Below are 14,480 nucleotides of genomic sequence, written 5' to 3' on the forward strand. Positions count from 1 at the left end.
TCTGAGTCACTAGTACCACAAATATGAATAAATATTCTGTAATTATCTGTGTGAAATACCTTTTTGTACTATTATTAATGTGGAATTTAAAATATTTAAAACCTTTAAATTCACCTTTTTATAATAACTTTGAAAAATGAAGCAGACTCACAGATACAGAGAACACACTAGTGGTTAGCAGTAGGGAGAAGAAAGGGGAGGGGCAAAATAGGGGTGGGGCTAAAAAAGTGTTATGGGATTATATGAAAGCGCATATGCAAAACTTTTAAAAATTGTAAAGCTCTATAAAATTTAAAGACTCCTTCAGTAAAAACATTAAAAGTTCCAGGCAAGAATGCTGAGTGGTTGCCATTTCCTTCTCCAGGGAATTTTCCCAACCCAGGGATCAAACCCTGGTCTCCTGCATTGCAGTCCGTTTCTTTACCTACTGAGCTACCAGAGAAGCCACCATCAGAATTCATCTGCTCAGGATACAAATGTATAGTCAGTTTATTACAAATAAATTTATTAGCCACAATAAAATAAGAAAACAAGGAAGACTTTATTTTTGCAGCAAACTCTTATTAATTGTATAATATTATGGAGTCATTCAGAAATAGATTTTTAAACCATGTGAAGTTTATATACTAATCTGCACAAAATTATTCCATATAATTGTCTTCTATAGAAATTATCTGTGGATTATATGGGTAACTATTTCAAATAAATATAGCAATAAAAAAAAAAAAAGTAAACAAAATGTCTGGTCTATGATTTAAGATTCACCTAATCATTAGCCCAGTGATATAAATATGGGTTATAAATAGGCACGTGTAGACCAGGATGTGTTCAAATGCTTTTATTTGGGAGTGTGGGATCTGTTTTATTTTAAACTGTTTTATTTGCTTACATCTTTGAGAAAGATTTCCTGTGAAGAAAACGTTTCCTGGCTAAAGTAAAGTTTTAAAGCCTGTGGAATGCTTCAGGACCTAGCGGTGGTCTTCTCTTCTCGCACCTGCTGAGCTCAGGGCCAGGAAAGCCTCAGGGCTTCTGTGAGGAGCGGCTGGAGGGAGCGCATGTGCTCACACCCAGGTGAGCAGACCCTGTGATGGCAGACACAGGGCATAGGGTGGATTCTGTGCACAGAATTCTGTACACAGATGAACCATCAGGGAGCAGCCCCTCCAACAGAAGCTGCCGTCCCACCCCCGCCGACCCGGAGGAGGGAACTCCAAGGCCTGACACAGGGCAGGGTCCCTTCCAGAATGCTTGTAACAAAAAAGAGGGGAAGAGGGGTAATGCCACTCATCTGAGTGTGTCACCAAAGCATTCTCTAAAGACACACAGCCTGACTCCAGATGTGTGGACTCTGAACTCCCAAATTTTAATCAGCTAGGTTTCATATGCCCCAAACAAGTTCACTAGAAAAACCTCTGATCTTTATGCTCTTTACAGGTTGAATTGGGAGGGTTTATGTGCTGAGGAGACAGACTTACCCACACAGTCCTCACGTGATGGTGATAGCTCGTGTCCCAGTGGGCAGTCACACTGAAAGCTGCCCTCAGTGTTCACACAGGTGCCACCCCTACAAAGGAGAGGGTTACGTTCACATTCGTCAATGTCTGAAAGGTAAAAACGTGAGAGCCATTAAAGAACTCTGCGGAAAAACTGTTCACGGACACAGACTGGGAGAAAGATTCATTATCTGAGTCATGGTGATTCAAACGTAGGAGCTGGGTTAATACAAGAGGGGATCAGGTTCTCCTCACTTTCTCTATGATTAGTAGATTTAAGTATCACGTTCTCCTTTGAAAGACAGTGAGCTCTCAAGGCATTTACTTGTATGAAACGACCAGCCTCAGAAGAGGTAAAAATAAACAGTGCTTGCTTTCCATCAGTCTAAACTCCAGACGTCATATGTCTCTATCTCCAATCAAGGTGATAAAAAAATCTTAGACTGATCACTTTGTACATCCCATGAGGTGAGCCCTAAAAGTTGCTAAAAATGAAACAGTGGGCTAAAAGGTGGGTGATGCCAAGAGCTTGTGTAATGTCAGGAAAAGAACATGGGATTCTCCTAACAATAAATAAATTTGGGGGTCAACATTCAACGCCATACATTTTAAGTGAATCCCTGCTCAGTAGTTAGTCTGTGGTGATTTCAGATTCTATAAATAAACAGAACTCAGTCTCAATATCTCACTGTCATTAAGGCGCAAAGAGGCTGGGACTCCCTTAGAGTTAGAGAGGAGCAGATTTCCTGTTTGACATTTAGATCTGTGCTCTTTCGCCACAGCTCCTTGCCAAGCACACTGTTAACAGCTCTGAGACAAGCCAAGGTCGCGTTGACGAGTCTGTGCTGGACCTGTTTCCAAACCTGAGCGGCTTACCCATGCAGTTCTTCATCATCATGAACCCGCTCTCATAGCCTTCGAAGCACTCGCACTCAAAGCTGCCCGGCGTGTTGACACAGATGCCGCTCCCACAGAGGTCAGGAGAAATCCTGCACTCGTCAATGTCTATCCACAGGGTTTAAAAGAAATTAAAAAAAACCAGAGTGAGAGGAGACGGTGTTAAGGAACAGAGAGATGTGGCCTTCTAAGTGAAGGTGCTGGAGGAATCGGGTGAGCAGGAGGAGGATGTGTTTTCAGGAGATCCCCTAGATGGGGACAGGGCTGCAGGCACATTCCTTTCCCCAACTGCCAAAACTGTCACAGCCAACGGGCAGGTGCTTTTGGCCTTTAAGAACTCTGAAATTGTGGATTTCTCTTTATGGTTTAGAAATGGTAACAGAAGGATGAAGCAAGCAACTGTGGTATGAGAGGAACAAGGCGGGCGGCAGACGAGGAAGCAGTGGCCACACAGACGGGGTCCCATGCACAACCCGAAGGCCATGCTAGTTCCGAGGCACTAGCCGTGTCCACCCCTGTGGGGGCCTGTGGGGGCTGCCGCCTCTGAGCAGGGGTGCTGGGCTGGCCCAGGGACAGCTTCAGAGGTGGATGCAACTACTGAGCCCTGAGCCAGAGAACACACATTCATGGCGGGGTCACGGAACATGCTCCAACTGTGCTTTTGTGTCATATTCAGATGGAAGAGCCTACTGATCTGATTTTTAACATCGAAAACAAAGGACAATGATGGGCTTTTGGGTTTGTCATTTTTTATACAGTATGGTGAATAAGAATCTTTAATAGTAGCACATGTGTTCTCAAAAACAGGATTCTGTGAGAAATCTCCCATTCCTAAAATCAAGATTTTCAACAGAGTAGTCATACTTATAAAATGTGATTAAGAAAATATGACTTGTTTAACCATTTTTGTCACAGTGGGGGGAAAATGTTATTGCCAGCATATGTTTATTTTGGTGAATTTTAATTTTTAAGTTGTTCTCTCACAGGATTTATAAATAGCTAATTTGCACATGTTTCCTTGGGCAGAGGGTGGTCTCAGTCCCAGCTTTCCCCTGGCTTTTGGTTTTTCTCTATTGATTTTCCCAATTGCAGGACATATATATTGAAAATCCAGACACCTTTCTTTTGAACAAAAGTCTTAACAAAATCAATTGATTCAATTAAGCAGGTAAATAATGTGTATGCTAATTACCTTATTTTTTATCTGTCAGTATCTAGGAACTGGTAATGAGAACCATATGAAAACACAGAACAAATTCAATGGCAGAGGAGGGACAAATTCTGGCTGCTGTGATGTGGTGGGAGCTGCACAGTGCAGACTTTGAACTCTGGAACCAGAGAGCTGGACACAAATCCCACTCTTGTCATTTTCTGAGTGTAGGGTCTTGGGAAAATCATTTAATTTCTCTGTGCCTTAGTTTGTTTATCTGTAAAATGGGGTGTGTATTAGACCCTGTCTCATAGGAGTAAGTGAATCGACATTTCTTTATCTTATAGAAAGAGTGCTGTACATATAAATAAAAGCTATTCTCTGTTAATAATCAGTATTCTAAAGGAGGTGATTTTTGAATTGATCCTGGAAGGTTTGCACAGAAATTCTAACTTTAAAGGTGTAGAACAAATAGAAAGTCAAGAGATAAAATGCCTAGGTAAAGAAAATTAATGCACTTCAGAGAACAGGGAGTTACAGAGAGGCTGATGATGATGCAAGTATAGGCAAGACAGGTATGGTGACAACGTGGGGAGCAGCAGATGGGCCTTCTGCGCTATGAAGAAGGGCAGCCACCCATGTCCTGCTGGCCTTTCACACTATAGCTCACAGCACCAGTGCTGTTAATGAAATTCTCTCTTGAACAATTTAAACAAGGCACGTTTCAGAGTCATTAAATGATGTGGCTAATTTCACGCCAAAATCAGAGCAGTCAGAACTGGAGAAGCTTCCTTATCCAGGTCTAGGGTGGTCTGAGTCAATGGAAGTTGCTCTGTGGAAAGTTACACAAACTAAGCCCTGCTTTTTAGCATGAAAAACCTGGTGGGTGTGAAACTGAAGGATCTGACTGGGGGAAGTTACGGGCTGGGGGGTGAGAGATGCTGGAGGAATCTGCAATGTAGGAGAGACTGTGATGTGCTGCCCAGATCCTGCTTCAGGAAGGAAGCATTCACACGCCCTTGCCCTCTGCTTGTGGGACTGTGGAGGCCAGAAAGTCCCGAGGTGGGGGCTACCTTCAGGAGAAACCTCAGCTCCCCACAATCACAGCCTCTTCTGGGTGGATGTACCCAAATATTCATCATGCAGCTATGTCAACACCAAGCCCCTGTGCCCTAATTCAAGACAATTCTGATGTGCCTTCCAGAAAGATGCAGAGCTTCGCCATTGCGGGTGCTGAGGACCACACTGGCACTGCATCACAGCCTAACTTTTCCTTCAGGCCCCTTCTGATTCCTTTCCCTTCCTCCCCAAGTCGTTGGCCCCAAAATCAATTCCCAATAAGATTCCAGCATGCTCATCTCTGCTCAGAGTCTGTGTCCTGAAGAGCTGAACCTGCATTAGGAATAGTGTAGAAGAAATACTTGAAACAGTCATTTTGATGGAAGAATATACAAAACCTTGTCACTTGTCTGTTGGGAGAAGGAGGGGTCAAAATTAAGTCTTAGGTTTCAAGCCCGAGTGAAACGATCTACAATCAGAATCCAACAACACATTAAAAAGATCATACACCATGACCAAGTGGGCTTTATCCCAGGGATGCAAGGATTCTTCAATATCCGCAAATCAATCAATGTAACACACCACATTAACAAATTGAAAAATAAAAACCATATGATTATCTCAATAGATGCAGAGAAAGCCTTTGACAAAATTCAACATCCATTTATGATAAAAAACTCTCCAGAAAGCAGGAATAGAAGGAACATACCTCAACATAATAAAAGCTATATATGACAAACCCACAGCAAACATTATCCTCAATGGTGAAAAATTGAAAGCATTTCCTCTAAAGTCAGGAACAAGACAAGGGTGCCCACTTTCACCATTACTATTCAACATAGTTTTGGAAGTTTTGGCCACAGCAATCAGAACAGAAACAGAAATAAAAGGAAACCAAATTGGAAAAGAAGAAGTAAAGCTCTCACTATTTGCAGATGACATGATCCTCTACATAGAAAACCCTAAAGACTCCACCAGAAAATTACTAGAACTAATCAATGACTATAGTAAAGTTGCAGGATATAAAATCAACACCCAGAAATCCCTTGCATTCCTATACACTAATAATGAGAAAACAGAAAGAGAAATTAAGGAAACAATTCCATTCACCATTGCAACGGAAAGAATAAAATACTTAGGAATATATCTTCCTAAAGAAACTAAAGACCTATATATAGAAAACTATAAAACACTGGTGAAAGAAATCAAAGAAGACACTAACAGATGGAGAAATATACCACGTTCATGGGCTGGAAGAATCAATATAGTGAAAATGAGTATATTACCCAAAGCAATTTATAGATTCAATGCAATCCCTATCAAGCTACAAACGGTATTCTTCACAGAGCTAGAACAAATAATTTCACAATTTGTATGGAAATACAAAAAAACCTCGAATAGCCAAAGCGATCTTGAGAAAGAAGAATGGAACTGGAGGAATCAACCTACCTGACTTCAGGCTCTACTACAAAGCCACAGTTATCAAGACAGTATGGTACTGGCACAAAGACAGAAATATAGATCAATGGAACAAAATAGAAAGCCCAGAGATAAATCCATGCACATATGGACACCTTATCTTTGACAAAGAAGGCAAGAATATACAATGGATTAAAGACAATCTCTTTAACAAGTGGTGCTGGGAAATCTGGTCAACCACTTGTAAAAGAATGAAGCTAGAGCATTTTCTAACACCATATACACAAATAAACTCAAAATGGATTAAAGATCTAAACGTAAGACCAGAAACTATAAAACTCCTAGAGGAGAACATAGGCAAAACACTCTCTGACATACATCACAGCAGGATCCTCTATGACCCACCTCCCAGAATATTGGAAATAAAAGCAAAAATAAACAAATGGGACCTAATTAACCTTAAAAGATTCTGCACATCAAAGGAAACTATTAGCAAGGTGAAAAGACAGCCTTCAGAATGGGAGAAGATAATAGCAAATGAAGCAACTGACAAACAACTAATCTCAAAAATATACAAGCAACTCCTACAGCTCAACTCCAGAAAAATAAATGACACAATCAAAAAATGGGCCAAAGAACCAAATAGACATTTCTCCAAAGAAGACATACAGATGGCTAACAAACACATGAAAAGATGCTCCACATCACTCATTATCAGAGAAATGCAAATCAAAACCACAATGAGGTACCATTTCACACCAGTCAGAATGGCTGCGATCCAAAAGTCTACAAGTAATAAATGCTGGAGAGGGTGTGGAGAAAAGGGAACCCTCTTACAATGTTGGTGGGAATGCAAACTAGTACAGCCACTATGGAGAACAGTGTGGAGATTCCTTAAAAAACTGGAAATAGAACTGCCTTATGATCCAGCAATCCCACTGCTGGGCATACACACTGAGGAAACCAGAAGGGAAAGAGACACGTGTACCCCAATGTTCATCGCAGCACTGTTTATAATAGCCAGGACATGGAAGCAACCTAGATGTCCATCAGCAGATGAATGGATAAGAGAGCTGTGGTACATATACACAATGGAGTATTACTCAGCCATTAAAAAGAATACATTTGAATCAGTTCTAATGAGGTGGATGAAACTGGAGCCTATTATACAGAGTGAAGTAAGCCAGAAAGAAAAACACCAATACAGTATACTAACGCATATATATGGAATTTAGAAAGATGGTAACAATAACGCTGTGTACGAGACAGCAAAAGAGACACTGATGTATAGAACAGTCTTATGGACTCTGTGGGAGAGGGAGAGGGTGGGAAGATTTGGGAGAATGGCATTGAAACATGTAAAATATCATGTATGAAACAAGTTGCCAGTCCAGGTTCGATGCACGATGCTGGATGCTTGGGGCTGGTGCACTGGGACGACCCGGAGGGATGGTATGGGGAGGGAGGAGGGAGGAGGGTTCAGGATGGGGAACACGTGTATACCTGTGGCGGATTCATTTTGATGTTTGGCAAAACTAATACAGTTATGTAAAGTTTAAAAAAAAAAAAAAAAAGAAGACCCTAGACAGAGGAAGTGGGGTGGGACAAAGGGAGATGAAAAAAGAAACTGTCTAGATGAAAGTCAGAAATTTGAGAGTGGAACTCAGGAGGAACAGAGGGCTAGAGACAGCACCTCAGAGTCAGCTTGACAGAGGCCATCCAAAAAAGTCATGGTGGCACATGCAACTCTGAGAGGTTACCAGAGGACTCTGGAAAATGCCAAAGGCAAGAAGAGTCTGTGAAGATTAGAAAAGGAACATCACAGGCATGACAGGACAATTGAAAGAAACAGCATGAAAAGAAAGAGAGACAAAAATCACGGAGAAGGTTTGACCAGAGATCAAGGAGAATAGGCACCAAGAGAAATAAGTTTTGAACTTAGTAAAGGTGTTTTGCAAGAGTTTATACAGACACACACACACACACTCAAGAAATTCTGATGTGCCTTCCAGTTGCAGAGTGGTGAGGGGTACTGAGGACCACACTGGGACTGTGTGATATATGTGTGTGTGTGTGTGTGTATACATATATATATATGTGGCAGAAGAAGGGAGAACAGCCTTCAAAAGTACACGAGGCTACAAAGCAAATGGGAAAGGAGAGGGTGGGATGAATTCAGAGAGTAGCATTGACACATATACACTGTCATGTGTAGAAAAAAGCTAGTGGGAAGTTGCTGCATGGCACAGGGAGCTCAGCTTGGTGCTCTGTGATGAACTAGAGAGGTGGGATGGGGCGGTGGGTGGGAGGGAGGCTTCGGAGGGAGGGGATGTATGTATACATGGAGCAGTACTTTCAAAACAGCAGAAGAAAGAGAGCCAGGGTTTACCTAATACAACAGAAGAACAGTCTTACCCGTGCAGTTCCTTTCCTCCATGTCTAGGGCAAAGCCACTATTGCAACGGCACTTGAAACTCCCAATCGTATTCCTGCACTTGCCATAGGTGCACATCCCGGGAAACGCTTTGCACTCATTGATATCTACAAGCAGAACAGAGTCGGAATGTAGAGCTGGTCGAAACAAATGAGGAGGTCCATCATTTTAAGTGAAGAACCTACCTTGATGGAAATTCATGTACTCAAGTGAGAATGGAGGGGGGTGGTGGTGTTAAGTTTTAAGTGATTCCACTGATGCCACACAAAGTTTCAGTTGCGAAAAAGAGTTTGTATTTGTAATGAAGTGTTCTGATCCCTTTACTTCTGACCATTTGTTTTGTAAAGTTTAGTGGGCACAGAGAACTTTTTGCAACATCAGGGCTGCGTCTCATCAGGCTGTGCTGAGAAAAGCAGTGGTACAGTAGAAGGATGTAAGCAAAGTGTTATCAGCTGTCCCAGTGTCTTCTCTTCAGTACCAACTTGTATAGGGGATTTATGCTCCTGGGCCATAGGCTGGTTGTATGTTTTAACAAAGAAAATAAAGTGGGGAACCAAATGTTTAGAGCAAAATCAAGCCTCAAAGAACGTGGAAGGTGAGCTTTAGTGTGGAGGGACCCATGCGCTGCTGAAAGTTACCTTTGTAAAACGGCCTCCCGGTAAGGACATCCCCTCTGTTAGCAAAGCCAGGCCCCCGGGGGCACAGGGTCTCATACTCTTTGGTGCCAAGTTTGGGGCACTCCTCACACTCGGTGCCCCAAGCTGCTCCGACCGCACAGCAGCAGGCATCCATGCGGAACTTCCCAGGTACAGGATGGATGCATTCGTCCTCATCCCATTTCAAGTAACACTGCTCCATGCGGATGTCTACAGGGAGGAGGAACCACAGATTGAGGTCAAGCTGTCAGTCACTGAAGATTCACATACCGATCACCTGCTAAGTCCCTCCCTGGCAGGACTGGTATCAATTCTATCAGGGAAGTTTGTCTCTTTTGTTTGCAGAACATTTCCCATTTGCTTATGCAAGTCTCTTCTTTAAACTATCTCACATCCACAGCCACAGTAGCAAAACTGAAGTAGTGACAAAATGTATTTAACCAAGGTATAAGGATGAAGAAAATCCAATACATCCTCATAGAATGTTACAAAGGTATCATCTGGAGTGATATTACTACTAAGAATTTATTTTGCTGAGTGATAACTAAAAGTCAACGATATAAATTCATATATAGCATCATTAAGTTACTGAAGGCAATTTGATTTCATTAGTTATATGATCATACTGTTGCTGTTGTTCAGTAGCTCAGTTGTATTCGACTATGCAACTCCATGGACTGCAGCACGCCAGGCCTCCCTATCTCTCACCATCTCCCAGAGCTTGCTCAAACTCATGTCCATTGAGCTGGTGATGCCATCCAACCATCTCATCCTCTGTTGTCCCCTTCTCCTCCTGCTCTCAATAGTTCCCAGCACCAGGGCCTTTTCTAATGAGTCAGCTCCTCGCATCAGGTGGCCAAAGTACTGGAGCTTCAGCTTCAGCATCAGTCCTTCCAAATAATATTCAGGACTGATTCTCTTTAGGATTGACCCATTGGATCTCCTTGTAGTCCAAGGGACTCTCAAGAGTCTTCTCCAACACCACAGTTCAAAAGCATTGATTCTTTGGCGCTCAGCTCTCTTTATGTTCCAACTCTCACATCCATACATGACTACTGGAAAAACCAAAGCTTTGACTAAACAGACCCTTGTTGGCAAAGCATTGTCTCTGCTTTTTAATATGATGTCTAAGTTTGTCACAGCTTTTCTTCCAAGGAGTGAGCATCTTTTAATTTCATGGCTGCAGTTACCAACTGCAGTGATTTTGGAGCCCAAGAAAATAGTCTGTCACTGTTCCCATTGTTTCCCCATCTATATGTCATTAAGTGATAGGACCAGATGCCATGATCTCAGTTTTTGAATGTTGAGTTTTAAGCCATACTGGTACTATTATTCTGTCATCTTCAAAAGGTACTTTACTTTTTTCTAAACTTTGGAGATAATTTAAAATTCCAAAAACAAATTTTCTTTATTATTGGATTTTGGATATTGCTAAAAAATTTCATATGATTTTATAGTCATACTTTGTATCAAATTTAAATATGCTGTCAGAAATTAACTTAAAATTTGTGTTATTACAGTAACTAAACTGTATGATATTGCCAACTTTTTACTTACCACTAATTTAAAAAATTTTTTTAAAAAAATACTTTAAAGATCTTCAAATATAATAATTTAAAAATATTTACTATTAGCTTTTTGAATACTTTTTAAATATATAATTATTTGAATACTTATTTAATTTATAATTTTAAAATACCTGAATACCTTGAAGATCTTGGACTGTAATACTACCATTGATCACAATTTGTCTACAAACTGAATTTCAAATACAAGCCTATGTAAAGCTATATTACAAACTGAAAAGTTATTTTTCATAACACATTGGGGAAAAATTCCTTAGGTAAATAAAAATTGTTCAGAGACCACACAGAATTATTAGAAGTTTCTTTTTCAATCAGGAAGCTTAACTTTCGTCAAGGATGACACTGATAAATAAAGTCAACTAGGCATTTCTATAATACAATGTTGATAGACAGAGCTTCTTTATTTACAATCTTTTAAAAAATAGAGCATTAAGAAAAGTTTGGGATGACCCAGAGGGATGGTATGGGGAGGGAGGAGGGAGGAGGGTTCAGGATGGAGAACACATGTATACCTGTGGCGGATTCATTTTGATATTTGGCAAAACTAATACAATTATGTAAAGTTTAAAAATAAAATAAAATTAAAAAAAATAAAATAAAGAGAGAAAAAAAAAAAAAGAAAAGTTTAAACTCTGAAGATGGTAAAGGAAGGGACAAGATCAGTCAATGTGTGCACACAGAAGCCACATAACTTTGCCATGACTCTCCGCACTGTCTTGTCTAGAAGCATAGCAGCAATGGACTACTGAATGTTAACTTCAAACACGAGTCTCCAATTTTTCTTCTATGTTTAACATAGAAGGTCTCTTATTACGTTGACTCAGTGTAAAAGATTAAACAGGACTAAAACACCTGATTAAAAAACTTAAAAATTTTTTTGTGCATGTAAGTTTTTTTTTAACACACCAGGCTCACAGAAGTCACTCAGTAGTGAGCAGCTCCCTGAATGTGTGCTGCACGTGTGCTCAGTCACTCAGTCTCACTCTTTGTGACCCCGTGGATTGTATCCCACCAGGCTCCTCTGTCCATGGAATTTTCTAGGCAAGAATACTGGAGTGGGTCACCCTTTCCTTCTCAGGGGATTTTCCTGACCCAAGAATTGAACCCACATCTCCTTCATCCCCTGCACTGGCAGGTGGATTCTTTACCACTTGAGCCACCTGGGAAGGCCAGGTGTGTGAAAGTAGAAACTTGTAAATATATTGGTATTTGTACACCCATGCTCATAGGTGCCTTATTCACAACAGCCAAAAGGTGGATGCCACCCAAGTACCCATCAATAGGTAAGCAGACCAAAAAAATGTGGTACCTACATACAATGGAACACCACTCAGTCTGAGAAAGCAGAGAAATACTGATACATGCTACAACATCGATGAACTCTGGAGACACCACACGAAGTGAAACAAGCTAGTCACAGAAGGACGAACATCATATGATTCCTTTCATATGAGGCACTTAGAGCTGTCAAGTCCACAGAGACAGAAAGCAGAAGTATAGACACCAGGGGCTGGGAGAGGGGATAAATAGAAGTATTTAATAGGTTCAGAGTTTTCAGTAGGAGAAGAGGAATTTTGAGATTAATTTTTGAGCAGTACCAATTTTCTGTATTACACAGAAACCATTTCATTGAAAAGTGAAAGTGAAAGTCGCTCAGTCATATGGACTGTAGTCATGGAATTCTCTAGGCCAGAATACTGGAGTGGGTAGCCTTTCCCTTCTCCAGGGGAATCTTCCTGACCCAGGAATTGAATCCAGGTCTCCTGCATTGCAGGCAGATTCTTTACCAACTGAGCTATTGGGGAAGCCCATTTCATTTAAATTCATCCATTTAAAAAATATTCTCTAGTGAGTTTCTCCAAAATACTTCATTGAAAGCAAGTTTTCCAGCTACCAACCTAATACATTTGGTCAGGCCACTCCAAAATAAGAAAATGTATGCTTGGTTCATGAATCTTACCCAAACACACACGGCCAGTTCCATCCAATGTAAGGCCTTCAGGGCACTCACAATGAAAAGATCCTTTGCTGTTGACGCAGTGTCCATTTGGGCAAACGCCAGGAAACACCTCACATTCATTAACGTCTGCAGGGAAATGAAGCAAGCAGAGGAATAAAGATGTCACCGATAGAAAAAGCAGGTGTACTCTTACTTCCTGTATAGCATATTCATTCTGCAATAATATGGATTATTACCTCAGTTCAGCAGATATATTTCACAACGAAGCTACTGGGTCCCCTGGGTATCAGCTGTGAAAACGGCCACAGCCTTGCTCGTCCATAAAACACAGCCGAGCAAGCTCTTTGCCAGCTGCTCTATGCCTTAAAGGTGAGGGATGAAGATTTACCCCACAGCATAAAGAGGAGAAATGGGAAACTCAAAGCTGTTTCCTAAAAGTATTATTCTAAAACATTTGTTGACAACATAAGAGTATATTTATTGAAATTCCAAGGTTTTTGAGAATGATAAGTATCTCCAAAGTATGGGAGAGAATGTCAATTTTAAATACTTTCCTAAAGATTCACAATATTTTCAAGAACCTACTCACCTTCACAAGTAACACCTTTTATCCTGGCAAACCCTCTTGGGCAAGCTGTATCTGTGAGAATGAAGGACATATTTTTTTCCACATTACAAAACAAAATACGACTGTCCTAAGCGCAACAAACAGAATAATGGAATCAAAATTGAACTAAATAAAAACCAAAAATTTGGGTTTTAGAGGCAAAAGACTCCAGCTGCCTTTGTTCAATTCAGTGGAGCTGTGGTAATTCTATCAGTTTTGACCCATATTGAGATTGTCATAATTTTCCCTACAATTCCCTTTTTTTTTTTATCATGTTGTCAACTGAATCATAAGTAAACAAAAGATTTAAAGGAACGAGATATCATTTTCTACTGGGACACAGGCAAACAAGAATACTGGAGGATACTGATAGTCATCCAGCAGCTAAATTCTAGTTGACTTCCTTCCTTGTCTAAAATATTCAGAAGGTCTGCTTATAGTAAGAGGATAAACCCAATACATATTTCAAGAAATGAATACATTTTACCAGAAAAGATATCATATTAGGGAAGGCAATGACCTTATGGTCTTCCTCACTAGGGAACTATATAGAGAAAGCAGTGCTTAGTTGAGGAGGAAGCTTTCTGATGTGGAGCCCAGAATCCTAGTGGGCAGGCTCCTACCTAGCTCACACCGCTCACAGGGGCTCCCCCAGGCGGCCCCAAGCGTGGCGCAGCATTCAGATTTCAGAGTAGCTCCATTGATGTTCACCTCACAGCGGTTGTCCTGGATGTTGAGCCAACAGGTCCCTTTCAGGCTATCTGAAAAGGAATAAGAAACAATGGGGAGTTCTCATCTCTGAAGAAAATATAACTCTGTTCTATACACCAAAAATATTATTTGATAGTATTAAAAAACAAAACTGTTATCTTAAAAACTTTTATATATCCTAGACACATTTACATGTACATGCATTTAAATGCATATTACATACATGTCAATTTCACATGATATTTGAATTAATACAATTATATATCTGGGTATTCTAGAAGCAGCTGCTACTGCCCAAGACTTCAATACTGGGATTTGCAAATAACAGCCCATGACTGTTATAAGATCATTACTTATATGAAAAATACTTGTAAGATTTATTCTTTATGGCAAATACTTTGATATTTAAGATTTTATCCAATGGCACTCTGCAAATAATCTCCCAATTCCTTCTCTCCCAATTTGGTAGGTATCTGCAGTCCCTATCAAATAAACCACATACAATGGT

At 40.6% G+C, this 14,480-nt stretch overlaps 1 protein-coding gene across 1 annotated transcript in view; it reads right to left on the reverse strand.

The window, feature by feature from the left end:
* Positions 1 to 14,480, reverse strand: part of FBN2 (fibrillin 2) — a 225,342-nt gene that overhangs the window by 61,407 nt on the left and 149,455 nt on the right. The window contains exons 21-27 of the mRNA XM_045166621.1: positions 13,885 to 14,022; positions 13,244 to 13,294; positions 12,655 to 12,780; positions 9,091 to 9,318; positions 8,434 to 8,559; positions 2,370 to 2,498; positions 1,476 to 1,601 (exon numbers count right to left, since the gene is read on the reverse strand). Of these exons, the coding sequence (XP_045022556.1) occupies positions 1,476 to 1,601; positions 2,370 to 2,498; positions 8,434 to 8,559; positions 9,091 to 9,318; positions 12,655 to 12,780; positions 13,244 to 13,294; positions 13,885 to 14,022 (924 nt within the window). The remainder of the gene's footprint in view (positions 1 to 1,475; positions 1,602 to 2,369; positions 2,499 to 8,433; positions 8,560 to 9,090; positions 9,319 to 12,654; positions 12,781 to 13,243; positions 13,295 to 13,884; positions 14,023 to 14,480) is intronic.

Source organism: Bubalus bubalis, chromosome 9 (genome assembly GCF_019923935.1).
Source record: "Bubalus bubalis isolate 160015118507 breed Murrah chromosome 9, NDDB_SH_1, whole genome shotgun sequence".
Taxonomy (NCBI): domain Eukaryota; kingdom Metazoa; phylum Chordata; class Mammalia; order Artiodactyla; family Bovidae; genus Bubalus; species Bubalus bubalis.